Source organism: Diabrotica undecimpunctata, chromosome 3 (genome assembly GCF_040954645.1).
Source record: "Diabrotica undecimpunctata isolate CICGRU chromosome 3, icDiaUnde3, whole genome shotgun sequence".
NCBI classification, from domain to species: domain Eukaryota; kingdom Metazoa; phylum Arthropoda; class Insecta; order Coleoptera; family Chrysomelidae; genus Diabrotica; species Diabrotica undecimpunctata.
In genome coordinates, this window is record NC_092805.1 from 9,930,103 (window position 1) to 9,953,238 (window position 23,136).

The window sequence follows — 23,136 nt, forward strand, 5'->3', positions numbered from 1 at the left end:
ATGATCAAAAATATGAACTCCTTCCTCAGAGAAAGAACACCGTCAATCACGATTTGGTTTACGATCAACTTTATTCGAATAGATTAAAAATAACCACAAAGAAATGGAAGGACCTTCAAGATCTAAAGTCTGTATTACCTGCAGATGTGCACTACTTCTATGATACGCTGCCTCACGAAGACTTAATCACCAAAGACAATAACAAAAATCAAAAAAAGAAAGCCAAGATTTAAACTTATTATTTAGTTATTTTATTTTAATTTCTAAAAATGTATGTTAACTGTAACGTTGTTTAAATGGTATTCGCTTATAGTTTATTCGTCTTCCGGGTTTGGACCGTGTCATTTGTGAGTGACCCAAAAGTGGGTTCATCTCGACGTTTCGCTACAATTGTATGTAGCTTCTTCAGGAGAACAAAAAAGAAAAAGAAAACAAAAGACAGGAAGATGGGTAGTTAGCAACGGTAACTCAGTTACTCAACGCAACCAGAGGCGAATACTAACTACCAAGATGGGCATTTGGTCACAGTAACTCAACTACTTAACGCAGCCAGAGGTGAAAACCAAATGCCAGGACAGGGATTCACGTCCAACAGCTCAGAACACTAACGCGTCGAGAGGCGGGGAGTGAATCCGTTTTTCACTCAGAGGAAGATAACTTACTACATTTTCTAAGAGTTCGATATACTCGTAAGCCGCCATGACGTTGGTTACAATATGTCGTATCCCTTAGAACCCTGATCAAAATTAAACAAATTTATATTTTTACAATAAACTCACTTAGTAGCCATTACATAATTATTTATTTAAGAAAACATTACACAAGCAATCTTTTATAATTATGCTATACAGTTTTTTGTGCCTCTTGTAAAATTTTCTAAAATTGGGTTACGACCTATCAGCATTAGGGTATCGATATGCAGAAATAACTAGTAAAATAGTTTTGCTAATATGATTTTCTATTTTTTAGACGAGTAATCGAGAAGATAGATCAATCAGAATTCGAAGGGTTCGAGTACGTGAATCCGCTACTCATGTCGTTAGAAGATTGCGTGTGACATAACGTCCTCTGTGCATTGCATCCCTCCAACCTGCCACCTCCGCCCCCACCGGCAGCGGCGCACCGTTATCCGCCTCCGTTGTTTCCGCCACCGCCGCCTCCGGACCTTGGGGACTCCACCGTGGACATAGGCAACGGGGGACATTCCCTGCAGGTGGACATGAGGCCGCAGCCCGCCAAATCTTTACTTCAAAATATCTTTTGCCTTCCTCTCAACTAGTGCTTTAGTGTCTATTTCAAATCGAAAGTATTTATGTATTTATTTAGTACTTAATCGTTTATTATATTTTCTTTAGTTTATTAGGGTGCTCAAATATAGAATGTATTATCCGAGTTCGGTATAAAACCGTTAAAATATTATTAACTTTGGTACCACTTCCAAATTTTGTTTATTGAAAACTTTATAAGTATTAACGTTGGTATTTTTGTTTTATTTTTAGATACGTTTTTTAGTCATTGTTATCAAGTTAATCAATTAACGTAATTTCATGGTATTAAAAAATATAAAATAAAATGCACAAACTGTATATTTTTTGTTTTTGTGACATATTCTTTACAGTGTACGTTAAGATCCTGTAGAAAGTCAGAAATATTGAAGAAAAATCAATGTCTTTTTGGGGTTACATTAACTTTGTTAATGGATAGTCGACTAGTTTTTGAATTTTAATCCTCCTAAATGTAAGCAATGTCAATCTTGGTGCTTGCTAAAAATTTTAGTCAATGACTGTGATGTGTCAGCAGTTAATTTTTCAATGTGACTTGGAATGTTAAATTTTATTTCATCCTGTGACGTTTAGAGGTGGAATGCGACATTTTATGTGGAACGATACATTTTACCCTAAATTGGACGTGGAACCCTTACATTTTATGTCAAATGTGACGTAGTACGAAATATTGTACGCGAAATGTGACCTTACACGTGACATTTTATGTCAAACTGAGACCAGAAACGTGACATTTAATGTGAAACGTGATATTTTATGTGGAACGATACATTTGCCCAAAATTTGACGTAAAACATTGACATTTTATGTTAATTATGACGTAGAACGAAATATTGTACGCGAAATGTGACATTTTGCTTGAAATGTGACCTTACACGTGACATTTTACGTCAAACTGAGACCTGAAACGTGACATTTAATGTGAAACGTAAAATTTTATGTGGAAGGATACATTTGACCCAAAATTTTACGTGGAACATTGACATTTCATGTTAAAAGTGACATGGAACAAAGTTTTTTACGCGAAATGCGACAATTTACATTAAATGTGACCTAACATTATGATATTGAACGTCAAATTTTGACTTGAAACGTGAGATATAAGGTGAAACGTTATATTTTATGTGGAACGATATATTTTACCCAAAATTTGACGTGGAACAATAATATTTAACATAAAATGTGATGTGGAACGAAGTCTTTTACGCGAAATGTGACATTTTGCATGAAGTATGACATTAAACATGACATTTTCCTTCAAATTGATAATTGAAACGTGATATTTAAGGTGAAACATAAAATTTTATGTGGAACGATACATTTTACCCAAAATTTGACGTGAAACATTGACATTTTATGTCAAATGTGACGTAGAACGAAAATTGTACGCGAAATGTGACATTTTCATGAAATGTTACCTTACACGTGACATTTTAGTCAAACAGACCTGAAACATGCAATTTTATGTGGAACGATACATTTTACCCAAAATTTGACGTGAAACATTGACATTTTATGTCAAATACGACGTAGAAAGAAATATTGTACTCGAAATGTGACATTTTTCATAAAATGTGACCTTACACGTGACATTTTACGTCAAACTGAGACCTGAAACATGACATTTAATGTGCAACGTAATATTTTATGTGAAAGGATCCATTTTACCCAAAATTTGACGTGGAACATTGACATTTCATGTTAAATGTGACATGGAACGAAGTTTTTAACGTGAAATACGACAATTTACATTAAGTGTCTCCTTGCACATAATATTTTACGTCAAATTGAGACTTCAAACATGGCATTTAAGGCGAAACATGATATTTTATGTGGAACACTACATTTTTCCCAAAATTTGACGTGAACCCTTGACATTTTGTGTTAAATATGACGTGGAACGAAATATTTTACGCGAAATGTAACATTTTTCGTAAAATATGATCTTACACGTGACATTTGACGACAAACTGAGACTTGAAACGTAAGGTGAAACATAATATTTGATGTGAAACGATATATCTTACCCAAAATTTGACGTGGGATATTGACATTTTATGTTAAATGTGACGTAGAACGAAATATATTACGTAAAAGTGACTTTATACGTGAGATTTTACATCAAACTATCACGTAAAACGTGATGTTTAACATGGAACGTTACATTTTATGTGGAACGATATATTTTACGTAAAATGTGACATTTAATATAAAATGCTCCCTGGAAGACTACTTTACGTCAAAATGTGATGCGGAAAATGACATTTTACATGAAACTGACATTTTTTATAAAAGTAAGATTTTCCGCAAAATGTGACGTGGAACATTGATATTTTACGTTAAATAGAATGCGGAACCTAAAATTTTACGCGAAATGTGATACTTTGCATAAAATCGTAACATTTTACGACAAAATGTAAAGTAGAACGTGACATTTTAGGTAGAACGGCATATTTTATGTGAAATGTGATGTGGAAAATTAATATTTTGACTGAAAAGTGACGTGAGACGTAATATTTTAAGCGAAATGCAACATTTAACATAAAATGTGATTTGAAATACGTAAAATGTGACGTGGAACATTGACAGATAACATGATGAAATATATGGTTCTATAAAAAAATCAAAGTAAGACGAAATTGAAGACCTTGGGACCAGAAGGGGACATGCCACAAAAGATTATTTTGGAGAAAACGTCATTTTAAACTTATTTTCAAATCCTGAAATCCAAATTTTACATTGTTCTCGGAAGTAAGGTCCACAATCGTTTGGAAATATGTTATTAAATACACAATAAAAGTAACAAAAATTTTTATTAAACGGTTTTTGAGTTTTTGAACATTTTTTGAAAAAATATGAGGCTTATCCCCTTTTGAACAAAAAAATATATTCTAAAAAATGAACATAAAATGCAACAATGAAATAATATATTCAATTGTCAATATTTTCAATATCCGAAAAGTCGTTGAAATGTTCAATATATTCCAGTGATTCATTATCAGTACCTGGTAGAATCTGTTGGCAGGCACCAATTTCTTCATAAAATTTTAGGAAAGCTGGTGGAATAAACTGTAACAGCTGGGAAATATTTTCAATTTTTTTTCTATTTAGTGGAACAGGTTCACTCTATTTTGATTTCAAATCCCTGGAAAGTAAAATTGACTTCCTCATACCTTTCTTTCCAATATTAACTGCCTTATAGTCTTCATTTATAAGATGTTTTATATACATTATGTTAGGTTGTTCAGATGAAAACTTGAGGCTTGATATTTTGGAAAAGTTAACTTTTTCCTTGTCATCTGTATGGCTTTTTTTCGTAATTTCGCTTTGGAGTTCTTTAAAAGAAAAAAAGTCGGATTGTTTCAATACAATTACCTCAAAGCAGTTTTTTCTTTTACATTTTCTCACTGCTTCGTACCAATCGTCTGGAGTATACACTTGTTTTAATCGATGACGCTTATACTTTTCAATTACTGCGAAGTCACGGTCACATGGTAATCTCGTATGCCCTACTACCAAGTATTTGTGCTCAATAGAAGTGAAAATGCCTTCTATAGTAAGTTGTTGCCATAAACAAATTAGAGACCAATTTTTGTTTTGGCCGCTGCAGTTATCTGTATACACTATAAGTTTATTAGCAGTGGGTCTATTAGTTCGAAAATGTTTATATAAAATGCTGGCAATTTCATCGCTACCTCGCTTGGCAATGTTTTCTGGCCACATGTACATGAAGGCCTTTCCACTAATACAGTCATGGATGCCGAGATTATAAACCCATGCCTTTCTCAAATAGAACGCTGCTCCCACTGTTATATTTGGCACTGGCATTGCCTGTTGTAGGTCAAAGCTGATAACCATTGCATTTCCCGTGGCTTTAGCCTCTTCTGTGTCCTTTTTCATTAGATCCTGCATGGCCTGGGCACGTCTTTGATGTAACTCCAAATCAATTTTCAGTGTCTTTGCAATTTCTATGTCAGCTTCATTACTAATTTTCACATTCATTGAATCACATACTTTACAAGTATCGCTCTTAGGTAACTTAAAGCCTATATTAAATTCTGAGCAGAATATGCGCCTATATTTGTCTTGGGTTACTGCCACAAAATTATTTTGGCGGCACCACTCAAGATAATAATCATGATATAAACTGGAAATTGAAATATCGGAATCTAGGTAGACTTTTGTTGGGTTTTTTTGTCTGCTGTAATGGCTTGTGTATTTTGGTATCAAATTAATATGCTGTCTAACATACTCACAGTGTTCTTCTGGTATTTTCTTGTTGTTGTTGTCATGCTTAACTCTTTCATCTGACTTTGGAGTAGACGCACCTTCTTTATTTTGGTGAACCAGTCTTTAAATACGTTTTTTTTGAAATGCCGTGTATGGCAAGAAACTCTTTCTTACAAATTTCAATTTCATCTCCATTTACTTTGACTCTATATTTAACTGATACATTTCTGGACGAATGAATTCCTTTTGTTTTCTTTGGGTAACTTCTCTTCTTTGGAATTACTGTCATAGTTGAGAAGAGGTAAATATTTTGCTTGTCATAATTACCCAGGTTCCAAAAGGCATTAAATATATCATTTTCCTTACCTGCCAAAAGCTGTCTACACTGTTTTGTGCAACCGCAAGGCGCACCTAATTTTTTTGGTTCTATTTTCTTCCCTTTTGTATTTATATATTCGTGACCTAGATTTCTTTTAGTCTTGCGCTTAATTTTTTTATGCCGTTGGGTATTCTTGTGTCTCCATCTAGAAGGCGCCTTCTTTTCTGGAGTTGGCAAGACACCTCGAGAAGTCTGTGGGGTAAAAACCTCTTCATTCTCCTACAATAAAATAGGTATTTTACTAAAAAGGGATAAGCCACAAAAAACCTTTAGAACCGGATAAGCCACAAAAAACCTTTAGAAAAATCCTAATGTTTTTAGGATCGAAAAATGTAACATAAGGGGACAAGCCACATATTTAATAAACTTACCATTTTTAAGTTGATATTTTCCGAATCGCTGCTATTTCCGGACACTGTATAGTCTTTGTCATCTTCGCTTTCATTTAAAAATGGATCTTGGTCACTGTGATCAGAATCAAACTCAGAAAAGTCTATTTTCCGTTTACATGCACGGGAATGTTCCGCCGCCATGTTGATTGCTACTGTGGCTTGTCTCGTTATGTTGAAAAATAAAGTAATGGTGACACAACGGGACTTAACTACAGCGGCGCCATCTATAAGAAAAAAGCTGAAATTTTCTCTTCGGGACATTAATACGGTCTTAAAATGGGCGATTTCTACTTTAACTCAATTTTGATGAAATTGTGGCTTGCCCCCTTCTGGTCCCAAGGTCTTCAATTGTCCCAGTGACAATGTACTAACTCTGCTCAATTAAATCGTGGTGCTACATCTTGGGACTAAATGGTCGTTCATTCATTTGATCCCTACTGGAAAAGGTAAAACGGTACGAATCAGTACATACACAGAGTTATGGTTGTCTGTTTAAGCTTAAAATAAAACCAATAAAATCGGTTTCTAGCACCAAGAGATCAATATCATAAACCTTTTTTTTAATGAAAAGTAAACTTCAAATGTTGGTTCCATAGCGCAATATTAACACCGTCTAATTAACTCAAAAATATAATAAGTCACTTACGTTTTGCTCAAAATACAATTGGCTGAAAGAATCTTACATCTGAGCTGTAATTAGAGCAAATACTGTATGCTATAGTTGACTTCCAGGCTGCCATGATGATATTTTGTAACTGACTACGACAAGAGAATGCTCAGTTTGACAGTTAGGATCCTCCTGTATGCCATACGCGCCAACTTAACACTTAAAATTTCCCAGTGTCTCAGGCAGCTATTGTATTTTTACTTTCTGGTCATTCTCCGTATATGGCATTACTAGATGAATTCCTATTTTATAGACATTCATTATTGTCCGTGTCTTTTACGAATTGATCCATGTGACCTTGTGCCTTGCATATCTAAAATTTTCAATTCCTTTTAATATTAATTTCATACACTTTGATATTATTTGTTCAGCCCATAGCTCGTTTCTGGTAGGTATTTTCGTGTTAATATTCATATAGTTTTTTTGCCATGCTTTTTCTATTTGACATTTGTTTTAACTCTTGTAATACGATACGCGCTCGAGACGTCGCATTCGCTACAAACTAAGAACCGGCTCTTTGTAGACAACGACGCATGTCTTAAATGTGTTAAAAATACATTTGCTCGACACAAACACGATACAAAACGCATGAAAGGCTTATTATATAATATATAATATTTCATACTAGCCCTTGCAGTTCATTATCCCTTATTACAAATTAAACTGAATGATTGCTTCACCCTGTTGGATGTTATCTGCCACTAATACTGCACAATAATCTACCAATTTATTTTAGTTTAAACTGAGTCTACCTTACATACGTTTTCTATATATTTGTTGTTTGAATTTAGGAAAAACTTGTTTAAAATTTTTGATTTTGAATATATATTTTAATTAAATAATGAAAAATTCTATATTGAGCACTTTTAATGAAAACTGTACAACACGTTACTCAGAGATTCAGTTCCGGGAGAGTTAAGAAAATTAAATATTTCTCCTATTTAGAAAAGCAATCGAGGATGTACATATAAAACTGACAACAAAATGAAAAATATTTAAAACCCTTTTTTTAAAACATTTTTTTCTTTTTGGCATTCATTAAAAGTTTATCAAATAGTAATTTTAAACGAAAACAAAATCTTGTTGGTAGGCAATATTAACCAGCGAATGGTCACATTTTATGTCAAAATACCAGAAATCAATAAACATTTTTTACTTAAACACCAAATTAATCGTTTGTCACACCATACTCTATTACAATGGTTGTATAAATCTTTGAATAACTTTTTTTGGGTTGTTGGCTACATATTTATTAAAATTTCCAAAATATTCTTAACTTGATCTTCGTCCCTCTATTACTTGGGATCTACACCTCTAGCCATCGAGCAAAAAGACAAAAGAGGGAATGTAAAGGTAGTGCGGGCAAAAATATTGTTAGACAGGAAGTGCCATCTTGAGAGGCCACATTAAACAAGGAAACGGAGTCTCTTTCCTTGTTTAAGAAATCAAATTTAGTTGGGGTATGTTATTGCTGATGTTATTGTTTGTCCCAACTGTCACATGAAAGATTAGTTCTATTTTCTATTGAAGTTTTTTAATTGTTTCACATTTTAGACTATTATTGTTATTATTTGATTAAAACTTTATTGTGTTCTAGTGTTAAAAAAAGTATTTTAAGTGTATTATGTATTAATATTATGTAATATTAATATTATGTAATATAAAATAAATAAATAGATAAATTAGAACCCCTACACCACTGTATGATTATTGTGAAGTGTCATGAAATTTAAATTTGGCGCATTCGCATTTCCGGATATGTCCGCCATCAGAGGCCACTTTTTTGGTCTCCTTTTCATAACGATTAGATTCCCTCTTTTGTCTTTTTGCTCGATGCCTCTAGCTCAATACAGGGGATATTTTATACAAATTATAATACTGTCAACTGCATTTTACGAAGGATTAAGAGAGAGAAGTTTTGATATGTACATACATAAGAACGATTTTATATTCTTTTTCCTATAAATATGGCAATCATTTGCAGAGGAATCAGAGATAATATTATCTATCAGAAAAGTCCATTTAAAGACTTAGATTCTCAGATTTCTTGTCTTTGGGCTAAAATACTTGCTTTAAAATTAAGTTTATTACCTTGTGATTTTATTTTGGGTGATTTAAATTTGAAAACTTTACTGTTTATATTACTTATGCCATTAAGACACCACACTAAAAAATACTAAAACAACAAACTTGATCAAAAAAACTTAAACTACTTCATAAACCGTTTTTCATCGCTATTGGTGTTTCCTGCAAAGGAAAAATAGATTTTTTGCTCCAAGAGTTTTTATCAATCACATTTTGTGTCTGTTTAATTAATACAAACAACTGCGAAAATTGTCAGATTTATGTGTATTGTCCTATATATCGTTAAAATCAGGCGCGCATACAGGGTGAGCAAGAAGTGTGTTATCTTATTTGGAAGTAATTAGGAAACAATATGCAGCATGTTTTTTTAAATACTATTTCATTTGCTCTAGAGGAATAATTAATTATTGAGATTCTTCGTGATAATATTTATTTTTTCCAATGGAAGAGTGAATTAAAAAGTGATCTGTGAACTATCAGTGATGTCCTTTATCATTCTTACCTATTGTCCTAAACTAGCTAATATTTTTGTGAAACTAAAATCAGAGGCTTTCACAGTAAGAGCGTAATTATCTTAGGGTTTCGCTTCTTCGGAGTAAAGATTGGTCACGGCACCTCTACATACCTACCTAGAGGCGAAAGTACTCAGTGTATCTAGAGATGAAAACAACTGCCGCGGAATTGACGCAGAAACACTCAAGAATCTGATGATTCAACATACCCAGAGATAAAATTCCAAACCGTTGAAGCCATTCTACAAAGAACCTTTTGTAGCTGATCGCTAGGGTTCTCCAGATTTGTCGTCTCTTGGCGTGACCTCCTATTGTCTTTTCTTGTTGATACTATCGGGATGCTGTCGGATTTCTACAGCTTTACAAAATTTATAAGAATAGAAATAATGATTATTGATATTTTGAAAATAATTTTTACATTGCAAAGAATATTTCCCACAATTTCTAGAAAATTCTAGAAAAAATTGAACTTATTATTGAAGATACTCCAAATATACATTATCTATCAAATGGCACTACCAGACGAAAAACGCGGTTAGCAGAACCTCAACCATCCCAAGACCCGAATGATCAACTACACAAGGGCCATTGCAGAGTAGCCATAGTGGTTTCAAGTTTAACCTCTAATGAGGTTGAATGCTTTAGTTACCATGACCAATAACCTTTCATGCTCTTAAAAATGGAAAGAAATGTCCATATAATTGGAGATAAATATCTAGATGGATCCACACATGGGTCGTTTAAAGAAGAGAAGTGACATGGAATGAAGATAAATATGAAATATATGTCCTTTTTAGATCGTTGAAGCAAGTTTCCTTACATTTTTATCAAATAAGATTTGATATTTATATTTTTTAAAAATATTACAGTTAAAAAAATGTTCGTACCTATGTTATATTCCTTCAGTTACAATGTCTGTCGACATAAGCCGTATTGAGTGAATTTTTCTTCGCAGAATGCAACGTACTTTACGTTACAATAGCGAGGATTCAATTAAATACTTTGAAAATATTAACTATCGTCTGTCATTTTTATATCTTATTTCATCTGTCATTTTTCATAATTTTTCATAATTTTTAGAAAACATAACTTCAAATAAGTAGTTTATAACTTGCGAATGACACTTTAATGTCAACACTAGGCCTTCTAATCATGTGACGGGCGCATACGCAGCCACCATGTTTTCGTACAGTTGTGATCAATGACGTATAATATAAATATATTAATATAATATATTTATATTATAATATAAATATATAATCCGTGTCAACGGATCAGAGATATTAAACTAAATTCTTATTAGTAACTTCTTTGCAATGAATACATGCGTCTATGTTAGTTGGTAACATCATCAATCGACTTAAAATCTCTCGTCTCTTGGCCACATTTTTTTTTACCCATAAATTACATTTCGTACTGTTTGAACATGTTTGAATATGTACTTTGGCTGATGTTTTCATATTTTTCTATTTTGTCTTCAGATCCACTTTATTGTTGTGTATATTACTAACCTAATCTAACATGTTTGTTTACACAAAACTGTACCAAAAAAATGGTTGATACTATTTTGTGATGAAAAGGCCTATTGTTTGTGTTGTGTCATTTTATCATAGCATTCTTGATAATTCTTTTTAAACTTACGTAGAATTTTTTTTTTGAAAACAGCACTGACAATAAATCTTAAAGAAAAACTCGAATGGATTCTTGACAACTCAAGAATGACAGTTTTAACATCAATAATTGTCTGTGTTGGTCGTTTTGACACGACCTCGATAATTTTTTTCAAAAATACGTAGAAGTGTTTAGTTTTTTAATAGGACTTGCCTACAAAAGATTAGAACTTTAAAATAATTAAATTTACATTTATATACCTTGGATTTGTGACGTCATTACGTGTAATTTTTTTGATATAACTCTACTGACAGATTTGAGTAACCCAACCGAACAATTGGTAAGTACCTCAATACTTACTATCTAACTGGGACTACTGTTGAAGATAGATAAAATAAAATCGTAAAAATCATTCCATGTTTTAAAAATTAATACTTTTTTTACTTTTAAAGTAAATGTTTATAAGATACACATTTTTCATTCACCCTGTTTGTTATTTTGCTACATTTGGCCTATTCATTATATACCAGAAAACTCGAAAGGAAAAGGAATTGACAAAACTAAAGTCCTACCGATTAATGAAACTTCAGCAATACCGTTTTTGATGAATTTACGATTTAGCACAAGCATTTAACAATTTTGATAAAAAATTACTGAAGCATACATTTAGAATAGTTTCTGAAATGTTCTAATTGTCGCTATTAATTATTGTTATTATTGGGCTGATACCTACAATATTAATTTATCATTTATGTATTGTTTTAATTAATTATTAAGTTTTGTGCACGAATTATAGTTTCCTAGAGTGGATTAAACATCATTTTTACAGTGTCCCCATGTTTTTTTCTGCTAATTTGTCGTATTTGTTTTAAAATTTTTCAAATTTCTATTGAATTCAATAAACAATATTTAAGTTTGATACTTTGGATCCATATGGTACCATCTCGAGATTTAACCAGAGCGATTCGAATTATTTACACTGATTTATTTATTTCGAGATTCTACAAACTATTGGTTAAAAGCTACAAACTCCATCATAAAAACCAGTCTGTATATAGTGAAGAAATAAATTCTAGAGGATTCTGGTTAACGCGAAGTTATTCTTCCCATTTCGGTTTTATAGTTCGAGAATACGTATCGCCCGTATTCGATAATATCTAGATCACGATGAAGTTGTAGGTCATCTATTCAGCCGCTGTACAGGTGTGGCATGTAGACACAGTACCTATTTGGTTTACATTACTTCTTTTAACGGCTTATTTAAAGACCTTTTGCCAAAGTAATTTGTTTTTTCACTTTTCTTTGTAGCTTTAATATTCAAGAATCCATTGCTCTTTGTTAAATAAGTGTAAATTGTGGGCAGTCATAAATATTTAAACTTTTGAGATCTGGCATAAATATTTAACTCATTAGCTAACAAACCAATCTGTTTGAAACTTTGAATACATAATTTTGAGAAGGATTTGAATTGTACAAATTCAGATTAACCTCTCTTCATAACACAATAGTTTCTCAATATAAAAAATTCTTCAGGAAAAAATTACATTTTCGGACTTTGGTCTTTGTTTATAAAAGAATAGGTAATAGATACGCATTTTTCATTAACCATGCCCCCTATGGCTTAAAGCTATCAGATACCTGTAATAATTTTTGCTGTAAAATCCATAATTTTTTAATTTCTAGCCTCATTTATTTCTCCGTTTGCACTGTTCTGTACAGTATGTTTGGTGTTCCATCTTCTTTAAGCAAATTTTAACATGGTATTGACTGTTTATATTCAGTTATATTCCTATAAATGATGCCAGGAGATATGTTTTAATCACGAATGGTTCACAATTTGACTTTTAGACAACTATCTAATGTAGTGATAAATACCCTATTGTCCGATATATTTATAGGACCTTTACTATAAGCCATTACAGGGTTTCCTGTCAGAAATAAGAATTTCTCTATCCAACCTGTCCTGCGCGGAGCTCTACTTACTGTAGTGCTGCCCTGCACATCCCATACTCAACTTTGTTAACCGAGTATTGAATCTGATCTAGTTGATATTGGTAGTCGATACACAAATTGTTACTAGCATAAATTTCCTATTGTATCTCTTGGTGTAAATAGTTTTAGACGTGATTTTATGAAACTATTCTAAATGTACTTCCAAATATACTGAGTTTAACAATGTACAATTAACAATATCTGGGAAATTGAAAGGCCTTAGAGATACTGATTCATAACACTTTATAAATAGAAAATAGATTTAACTTAATAAAGACTGAGAAGTAAAAAAAAATTATTTGGATTGGAATGAAAATAATTTTTTGTTTCGTTTGAATTTATATCTGTATAGGTGTTTTGATATGTATATGCGTATGGATAACTTTTTCTATTTACTAGAAAAGTGATGGATTAGAAAATTACTGGTTGTTAATTGTATTGTTTCAAAAAATCGCTAAAATTGTTTAGTATTGTTGGATTTATGTATTACGCTTTAGTCGGCAGCATTTTTAAATACTTTATAATCAACAATATCCTTAAAATATGACACAGACATAAACATTTTATGAGTTCTTGTCGTTACAAATTGCTATAGTGAGTTTTAGTGTTTTTATTGTATATTTAAACCAATTAATTACATCAGTAATATCAGTAGTATTGTTGTGCAGTTGGCAACCATAATTAAAAAATATTTTATACTACAAATAAGTAACTGTCAGCATCATATATTGTGAGACATTATTTCCCCTAAAAAAGTAAATTGGACTTCTTCGACTCCGTATGGGTATTTATTACCATATACCAATAATAGCTATTGAAGACAATCGGTGCTATCGTGTGACTTAGCCTTTAGAGGCGCTAGTGTAGCATGAGGTCTCCCAAATGTCACTTGTCACTGTTTGTGACAGATATTGCAAAATATTTAAACATTTCTCTAATTATGGCAAATACGTGGTACGGGTCAGTGAATGTCAGTACTTTAAAAGCGGAGCTGAGAAAAGTAGGTGCAAAATTAAGTGGACTAATTCGGAGTTTAGTTTGTTTACTGTTTATAAACAAATTTTTTGTCAAAAGTATACTTGTTCACCGAGTTTACAACTATGTGTTTTATTTCATAAGACTGATAAGAACTTTATCGGAAATATGAAATACTACAAAATGATTTGTTGTATACCGTTAAGTGACCTTCAAACAGCTTGTACAACAGTGTAACAGTACTAAATGTGAGATTGACTTAATATGATGCAGATCATAGAAAGAGGTAAAAGGCATTTTGAGAATGACCGAGTATGATGTAGATAGTTTATAGAAAGAGCTATAACATGATGATAAATGAATATTTAATGGCTTTAGTGACATCTACACAAAATAATTTGCTTTTTTATAGAATGAAGGTCTACTCTTAAAACACGAAAGCATTATCATATTTTAGGAGTATTTTCATCAAGAAGATGGAAAAAATGTTCATTCCATGAGTCAGTGCCTTGCTGGTAAAGGGTCAAAGATTGTTTGTTAGCACACAGCTTTTTTATGCTAAGCAATTTTTGCGATTTAAAGAATATTCTGAATGGCGTGTTAAGAAATTACCCACAGAAGTGACATAGCCGAAAAAAAACAGAGTTCATATCCCAAAAAGCTGAAAATCCTACATTCAAGATACAAGAATACACTGTTACAAAACTGTTTGTCGATGAAGGCTATTGTGATAAATATGCATGAAGAATGTCTGATATTTTCTTATCAAAGGTTCTTCCCATTGATTTTTCTTCATATTTGAACAAAGTGTTGCAGTTTTACGTGTCTTTTGACGCTGGAGAATTTCCTCTTCATTATTGTTTTGTTTTAATTTTCTTTGTGTCTTCACTTTCACGTTAACAACAAAGTCTACTTTAGATTTTAGTTTAAGAGTAGCTGAAACAGTTTCAACAAAAGATAACCAAGAGATGAAAGTATGTAAAACTTATTTACACTTACTCAGGTCAGTGCAAACTGTTTGAAACAAACATAAACAATGTTATCTAGGAATAAGAAAGATAAATAACTAAGATTAAGTTACTTTTCAACAGTTTTTGAGTCCTATACACGTAGATATCTGTCGCTTGATTAAATAGCGACTGCAATGTGGTCATTTTGATATAATTAGGGTTGTCGTGGCAGTGAGAACTTCTTCAAATACAGAAACAGCAGGACTCACTGTTTCCTTAATCGTTAATATAAAGATACTGAAAAAATTGTTGCCAGAAAATAATCGTAGTAGATTTTGTTCTTAATTAATAGCATTCCTTCATTTATAATTTTTTTCAGGTACCTTCTTTGGTCAATATAAAAAAATATGTAAAATGCCCCTCACAAAATAAACATATTTGCAAAACACATATGCAAAAGTAAGAAAATGTTGTATATGGTAATTTTTAACCTTTTAGTAAAAAAAAAGCAATACAATATAAAAACACCAAAATTCCTTTACCGTAAGCTTTTCAAATAGCGTTTGTAACACATACCATTCAAACTACATTCTGGATAAAGATAAACTCATTAGGAAGACGATGTCCTCCGTTTAAAATATAAATAAACAAGTTTTGTAACCCTGTAATAGAGTGGCTGATAATCAAATTGTTTACACAATTTATACACACTTCGACAACCGGTGTGACAAGATTTGGTCGAGGGGTAAAGCACGCGGTTATTATTTTTTTGGACTTGGGATCGAAACTAATTTTATTTTTTTTGTTATACCATTTTATTTTTATATTACTTTTTATAAATGTATAACAATTATGTAATATAAAAATAAAACCATATAACAAAAAGTAAAAAATAGTTGATTTAAATTTAGATCTTTCTATACCGATTGTCACGAGTTTGTATGAATTGCACAGACAATTTGATTATCAGCGCCTCTATCAACCGAGTTGCAAACCTTTTTTGTTTATAACGTTCTTTGAGCGTCTATACTCATTGGTTAAACATCGTAGCAATTACTTAAGGATGTTGTTTGTCGTTAAACATTTTTTGCCGAATCTAAATGTTTTTGATATAATATTTTATATTCCTGTGTATCTGGTTGGTGTAAGAGTATTTCTATTTAGCTTAATGTAATATATTCGCCCGGAACGATTTTCGTAAAAAAAAATAAATTTAATTTCGTTGAGTAAATTTGAATGTGGAAAGTTACGGCTAGCATGTTTATTTTGTAAAAAAAGGATAGAAGAGATTTATTAGATAATTTTTATAAATTGCTTAGGCACATACCGTTCATATAGCGAAATTTATCAGTGCAATGTGATATCAAAACCGAAAAAAGTTTAGAAATATTATGAAGAGGGTATTACTTTCGACTACTATTATTAGCATAAAATTTTTGACTAACATATGATTTGTTTAATTTTTTACTAGATAGACTTCAGCACACTTTGACCAATATACCATTCTCACTAAAGATGATGACCAAGGCCACCAAATGTAACCGACAACAGATGCTTTCTCGGTGCTTTCCGAGATGCTTTTGATGCTTTTTCGGCACTTATAACGTATTTTCAGGCCTTAGACGTTTTGACGCATTTTAACACGTTGACTGCCAACTAGATAACTCGTAAATTTATTTCTGTTCTAGGACGCCAACTACGAGTTATCTCGTAATAATATAATGTGATTAAATCAAATTGTCATTTTAGGCCAGATTTTTTAAAATTGCCCTGGCAATCAACGTGTTAAACATGTTTTTAAAGTTTTAGAATGCTTTTTTGATGCTTGAAATGTCAACGACTTATTGGAGACACATATGCGGTTAAAAAAAACGCCAAAAAGAGGAAGAGAGTTAAAAAATTCTCTAAAGGATCTATAAGATAGCAAAAAATCGTTGAAAAGCGATAAAAAAGCGTTAAGAGCGCGGTAGAGCTGCAAAATTGTCTGTTTTGACCGCCATATTCTGAGCATGACCATCGTCATCAGTGGAAGTGGTTAAGAGGTCAAATTTGAAGATATATCGACATGACTACTTACCTCCTTTCTTCTTCTTACATGTCTGTTCTATAGTTTTGTTGGCCACCTAATTGACTATCATTGTATGTGCGACTGGAACGCTGAAAATTAGTCCTGATGTTCTTGTATTCCACCTGATGAAGAATTTTATATTGCTCGTCTCTTGTTATTGGCCCAAGTTACTCGCACTACTTATTTTTAATCATCAAAAGAGGTGTCTTATTTTGTGTAGAACCTGTTCATAGAAGAATATATCTGAACTTGTCTAAGAAACACGTAGTTCTTATGTTTTGTCCAAGAAACCAGAAACAAGTCTCTATAGGATTACATTTCAACTGCGCCAATTCATTTTTCTGTTGGTTCATCAAGTCTTCTTGGAGAACATAATCGATTTTGAATTTCAGAAACTTGCTTGATCGATTAACCACAAAAAGATCCATAAGAGATTGAACCTCGAGGTTACTGATTATTACCACGATATCATAATGAAAATTATTGATATATTTATTATAGATCTTTCTTCAAGTGTACAGTTCTGTACTTGTTACTACAGTTGTTTTTTATGATACACAATCTTCATTTTTGTCCATTCTCGTTATTTTTTTCGACGTCTTTTTCATCAATAGCTCTTTTTTAAGCATTTTGCACAATTTTATTGAAACATTTGAACATAAAATACTTCCGACGTACATTCTTTGACCAAACTTTCAGTTGAAAATACGTTTATTTATTTATCTGCCTCATTCGTAATGAAAATTCAGACGTATAGAATACATGTGAAAGTAAAATGACTTTAAAATGATATTTTGAATATTTTTGAGGTGCGTTCTTGTGGCGACTTTATTGGAAGATATTCCAATATGTGTGAGAAACAAAAATGGGATGCGATTTGTCTTTAAAAAGGCAACTGCACCCACAGCAAAATTCTCTCGTAAGGAATTCTATTGTAAATTATGAGGAAAACCCACAGGAAAAAATCGTGAAAGTATCACGATATGGTACGTACTTGGACTTACATTTAGTGTACTCTCAATATTAATATCAAACTCTAAGTTAATATGTATATGACCTTAAAACAAAAATGATGTATCCTTGATGTTTTATTGACTAATACGTGAATTTAATGTCTTGTTTACATCCTGTTTTATCTGTCTGTGCGATAACTGTCAAAGATAAGGTACTCTAAAACTGATACATGGATTTCTCTTGGTACAAGGAAGAACCCTATTGGGGTCAAACGTCGCCAAAATTACAGATAACTATGAATAGATAGAAACTCTTGTAACTTCGGTTATAGACGGTAAACATTCGTCACAGGCTTTCGTTACGTTCAAGATTTCTGTTAGATTTCTTGATCCTCAGTTGTATCAGTTTATGATCTGACAATCTGATTCGCCTTTGCCTGTCTGCTGTACAAGTATACATTATATACTAGATTCTACCTTGACCAACCCTTCATTATTTTCTGAACTTTTTTTCTGTTTGATTTTTGTAAATGCACTGGCCTAGTTACAAGAGTTGCTGGACATAATTCAGCGTTTAAGTAATGTAATAACATCTCATATTTGGAATACCATACAAGTATTTAGCTGAGTAAAAAAATAGTGGTATATTTTGTTTAGAAATTAAGAGATATTGCAATGAAAATATTATTTAATGAGTATATAATATAAGTAACTTGTTTCATTTCGCACTTTATGAATCCAAAGTTTTCTTTGGAACAAACAAAACTTTTTTTTAGCTAACATTGTACCTACCAACAGTATATCGTCCAGACTCAATCAGGCTTTGTTATTTTATATATATTAACATAGACTGAGCATGCCAGAAACGAGCAGTAACGACAACATCTTTTGCAATTGTTTGATCTGTCTCTCTCTCTACTGCATTAAAACTCTCCAGTCGCTCTATTCTAACCAAAAAAAGACGTTAATATACTAAAACAAAGATGGCGTCGTTACTTAGCTCTACAGAATGCTCGGTCTATGAATATATATGTATATGCCTTAGCCGTTATGTCAATATTGTTACCACTGTGCCATATTTTAAAAACCTTTATTCTTTTATATTTCCGAGTGCCATACCTCGTATGTAATATATCTACTAAATGGAAGTCTTTGTGTCTTTTAGTGTAAAAATCTGAATTTAGTCAGATATGTGACATTTGGGGTACAAAACATATCCTTGTCGAACTCCTAACTGGCTATTAAACTTTTCGCAATACTTTTTTTTTCTCACTTTTCGCCTTTTTGTTGTTCGTATTGATTTTGTTCAATGTTTGTTTGGCGAAGGCATTGTCGTATTCTAGAAAGCAGAAAAAACTATTATAATTTACAATTCTAGCACTTTGAGTTAACAATTGGACACTGAATAGAGTTTCAATAGTTTCATGACATTTCTACAGTCATCATTCAATCTTCGCTTATCCACTGCTGGACATAGATCTCCCTCATAATTTTTCTACATTACTTGTATGAAAATATCAATCAGTTTATTTTGATTTACTTCATTCAACGCATTTTAGTAATCTAGAAAGTGGACAAAGATAATACTGATATTCCTAGATCCTGGAATAAGCAATTGGACACTGCATAGAGTTTTAATAGCTTCATGGCCATTTCAAAATTCCTTTTATGAGAATATCGATCAGATTGTTGTTATTTGGACGCTTAATGAAGTTTCAATAATTTCATGACCATTTTTAAATCCGTTTTAAATCAATCAGTTTGTGTTGTTTTATTTTGTCGATGGCATTTTCGTAATCTGTAAAGCAGATGGTAACTCAGGCTAGAAAGTCTCGTATCTGGCAAATAGTGTTTGGCAGGTTTTGTGCAAGATCGATGTAGTTTTCTTCTAGTAATTTGAATATTATAATTGTAACATTAAAAAATAAAAAATTTATGTTTTAGAATTTTTGTCGAAACCTTTTCTTATATTCACTACTCGATTTTTCTGTGCCACATACTGCTTTTAGTTAATATCAATTTATTGAAATGAATTATTTACTACTGATACACTTTATATAAATATTTTTATGGTAATCCAAATACTGAACTTACAAATAAAATATGAGCTATCTTGTTGACGTTGCTATATAAACGTCCTACAATAATCGATAATTTCTAGTTCTTCAGGCAAAAAATTGTAAAAAAAATTAGAATATATCTGCACATAAACTAAAAAAAAGTTGTAACAGTTGTTGAAAACAATATATTTAATCAATTATTGAAATATTAGTCCGAACGGCTATTGTAGATTTATAGAACGTAGATACGTTGAAAAAAGATTTTAAGAATATTTGAAAATGTACTTAAATTTGTTTAAGTTTCAATAATATAAATATCGTCAACTACTTTTGTGTTATGCGTGATATCTTACAGAGTTTTTCTACTAAGTGATATGAGAAATTGAACAAAGTTAACTTTAATTCACATTTCTATATATGTCTCGTACATAAATACATAAAACCATTCCTAATCCACTTCAATGTTGTTTTCGGTCAATATATCTATGTGCCGGGTTGCTACATCTTCTTGAAGATGGGTAAAACCGAACTACAAGGTTTTTTTGTGGCAGGTTTTTTGTTTTATGGCCAGGGTTTGAATTATCGATCCACTAGATCACTCACAGTAAATTTAGTGTATTTCATTCAACTTGTTCGCTTGGCAACCTGACCGAGGTTGTTGGTCGACCACTTTTCAAATTGAAGAATCTAATAGTCTGGAAGTTAAATAAATATTCTTCTTCTTCTTCGGAAATTCGTCTTCTTCCGATGCTTCTTCTGGCATCTATCTTTCCTTGCAATATGAGTCGCAGGATGCCATACTTCTCGTCCGCATCACATGTCCGAGATACTGTAGCTTTCTTTCTTTAATTGTTAGTTCAACTTCCTTCTCTTTACCTATTCTTCTCAGTACTTCATTGTTCGTAACTCTACCCAGGAAACCCTCATAATTCTTCTATAGTAGAAGAAGAATAAAATAAATATTGGGCTCATGGAATTGCAAAATATATAGAATTTTATTATCTTAATTTTGTGAAATGAAAATCCGGTCTACATCAGATATGTCTCATTTCGCACCACGTATCCAAAATAGTCTGCTTTTCTTTTGCTTTTGTGAATATTCTATTTTGCCTCTGTAAAGATTTCTGGTAATTTTTCAAGCCGTTGCACGATTGTTATTAATGTGATATGTTTAAAATATTTAAAGTCCAAGGCGATAGCGCCTCAGTCAGTCTGGATCAGGCAGAGTCCAGATCTCAGTGCCGTATATGACGACAGGAAAGACATAATATCGAAGGATTCTCATTCGTAACTTAGTCTTAAGTTACATAGTATCCTTTTCATCCGATTGGATGCACGTTTAGTATTGCATATCTGAATCTTGATCTGAAAGTGATCCTATTTCTCCCCAAGATACGTCACTGGAAATTAGTTTATAAAAAAAATGCCAATTTCAAGTTCTCTAATCTCGAACAACCCGTTGACACATTGCTTGCCGAATACCACCATTTCTATAGCTTACTTTTCAGATATGCCGATAGAAAATAGTCCAGAGAACTCAAATCAGGACTCTGGAAGGCCAGTTATTGGTACCTCTACGAGAAATTACTTTGTTCAGGAATAATTCGTTTACCGCAGCAGTTTGTAAGTCTGTGGTAAGAAGTGTTGATGACTGTAGTGAAAATCTTGACTAAAAGATAACTTTTAGCCAATGACTAACGTTTACTGTTTACAGTGACTGCTTATTAGTGGAAATATGGAGCTATGATGCCTTTACCAAACCTTACAGTGTAGACTTTTGGGCTCCGAAGTGGCCGTTAGTAATTCTGTCGTATATTCTCCTCTGCGCAGCTAGTATATTCTTCGTTCGAATGAAAGTTGGCTTCGTCGCTAAAGAGAATATTTTCCAATAATATTCATCAGTGTACTCAGCATTTTTTTAGTTGTTGAACCTTTTGGATTTTATAGGCTTTTTGATGATCTTGGTTGTTTAACTTCTTTTGCGAATGGATAATGCTGGATTCTGGCTAACGGAAGTTCTTACTTCCTTAGGTCGTACAGATTATGAGCGATCTGTGTTTTGATTTGTGACAGTTAATCCGGTTTTTTCTGAACATACTTTCTAATGTTACCGTTACTTGGTGTATTGCGAGATTGGCAATGGTATATTATGATATTCAGTACAATGCAAACGCTGGGCTAATGAATTATCGTACACACACTGACACACCTCCTTTTTGTTGTAATTTTACAGTAGGTCTCTTGTCACATTATTTAGGTACAGTGACTACTATTTATTATCTTTTGTCACTATCAGCTATTATCAAGGTGTAGTCTGTATATCGTTATCATCGGTCTAGAACTCTAGGTGAGTCTTGACCGCGTTTACGCGTAAAATTTACTATTTTTCTCCTCTGTTGCCGGTCTTTGGCAGTTATCCCTAACTTGACTAGTAAAATTTTTTGTTTTTTTAGTACTTCAATGATACTATTCTTTAATTGGACTAAGCGGCATGAAATCAGGAGGTTGGAAAGGTAAAGAGAGCAGAGAGAGAGAGAGAGTTTTTTTCTTACTACACTATTGAGTATGCTATAAATTTGTTTTTAATTTTATTTGAAATTAATCAATTGGTTGTGATTACGAGCAATGCTCGCATTTTTTTAAAACTCAGACATTCAGGTTGAGTAGGTACTTAAATATTATTCTTACCTTCTTATTTTTTCTTATGTCTATAAACAGTCATTCTACAATAACCGTTGGGTCTAAAAATTATGTTTTACATAATAGCAGAGATATTAATGACCCTAGATTAGAAGAATATATATTTTGTGTTAAGAATTTATCTCTGTGTTGATTTACAAAACGGTATTATTTATAAAGTTCTTTTATTTTATATGTGTATCGGATATTTGGAAAGTATTGTTTTATACATTTCTTAAGTTACTAAGTAACCTTTATAATAAAGACTTATTTGAAATATTGTTTTTATTTTTACATGTT

General features: G+C 32.1%; 2 protein-coding genes across 4 annotated transcripts in view; one reads left to right on the forward strand and one right to left on the reverse strand.

The window, feature by feature from the left end:
• Window positions 1-21,565, forward strand: part of aPKC (protein kinase C iota type) — a 236,392-nt gene extending 214,827 nt beyond the window's left edge. For all 3 annotated transcript variants that reach the window (XM_072525238.1, XM_072525240.1, XM_072525239.1), the window contains one exon: window positions 970-21,565. In XM_072525238.1, coding sequence (XP_072381339.1) covers window positions 970-1,057 — 88 coding nt within the window. In that variant the 3' untranslated portion in view covers window positions 1,058-21,565. The remainder of the gene's footprint in view (window positions 1-969) is intronic.
• On the reverse strand, window positions 1,198-6,425 carry LOC140435674 (uncharacterized). The gene is given in 3 exon segments (XM_072524394.1): window positions 1,198-5,655; window positions 5,657-6,111; window positions 6,264-6,425. Coding segments are annotated over 3 exon segments (1,863 nt in total). The 3' UTR covers window positions 1,198-4,409.
• Window positions 21,566-23,136: the final 1,571 nt, after the last annotated feature.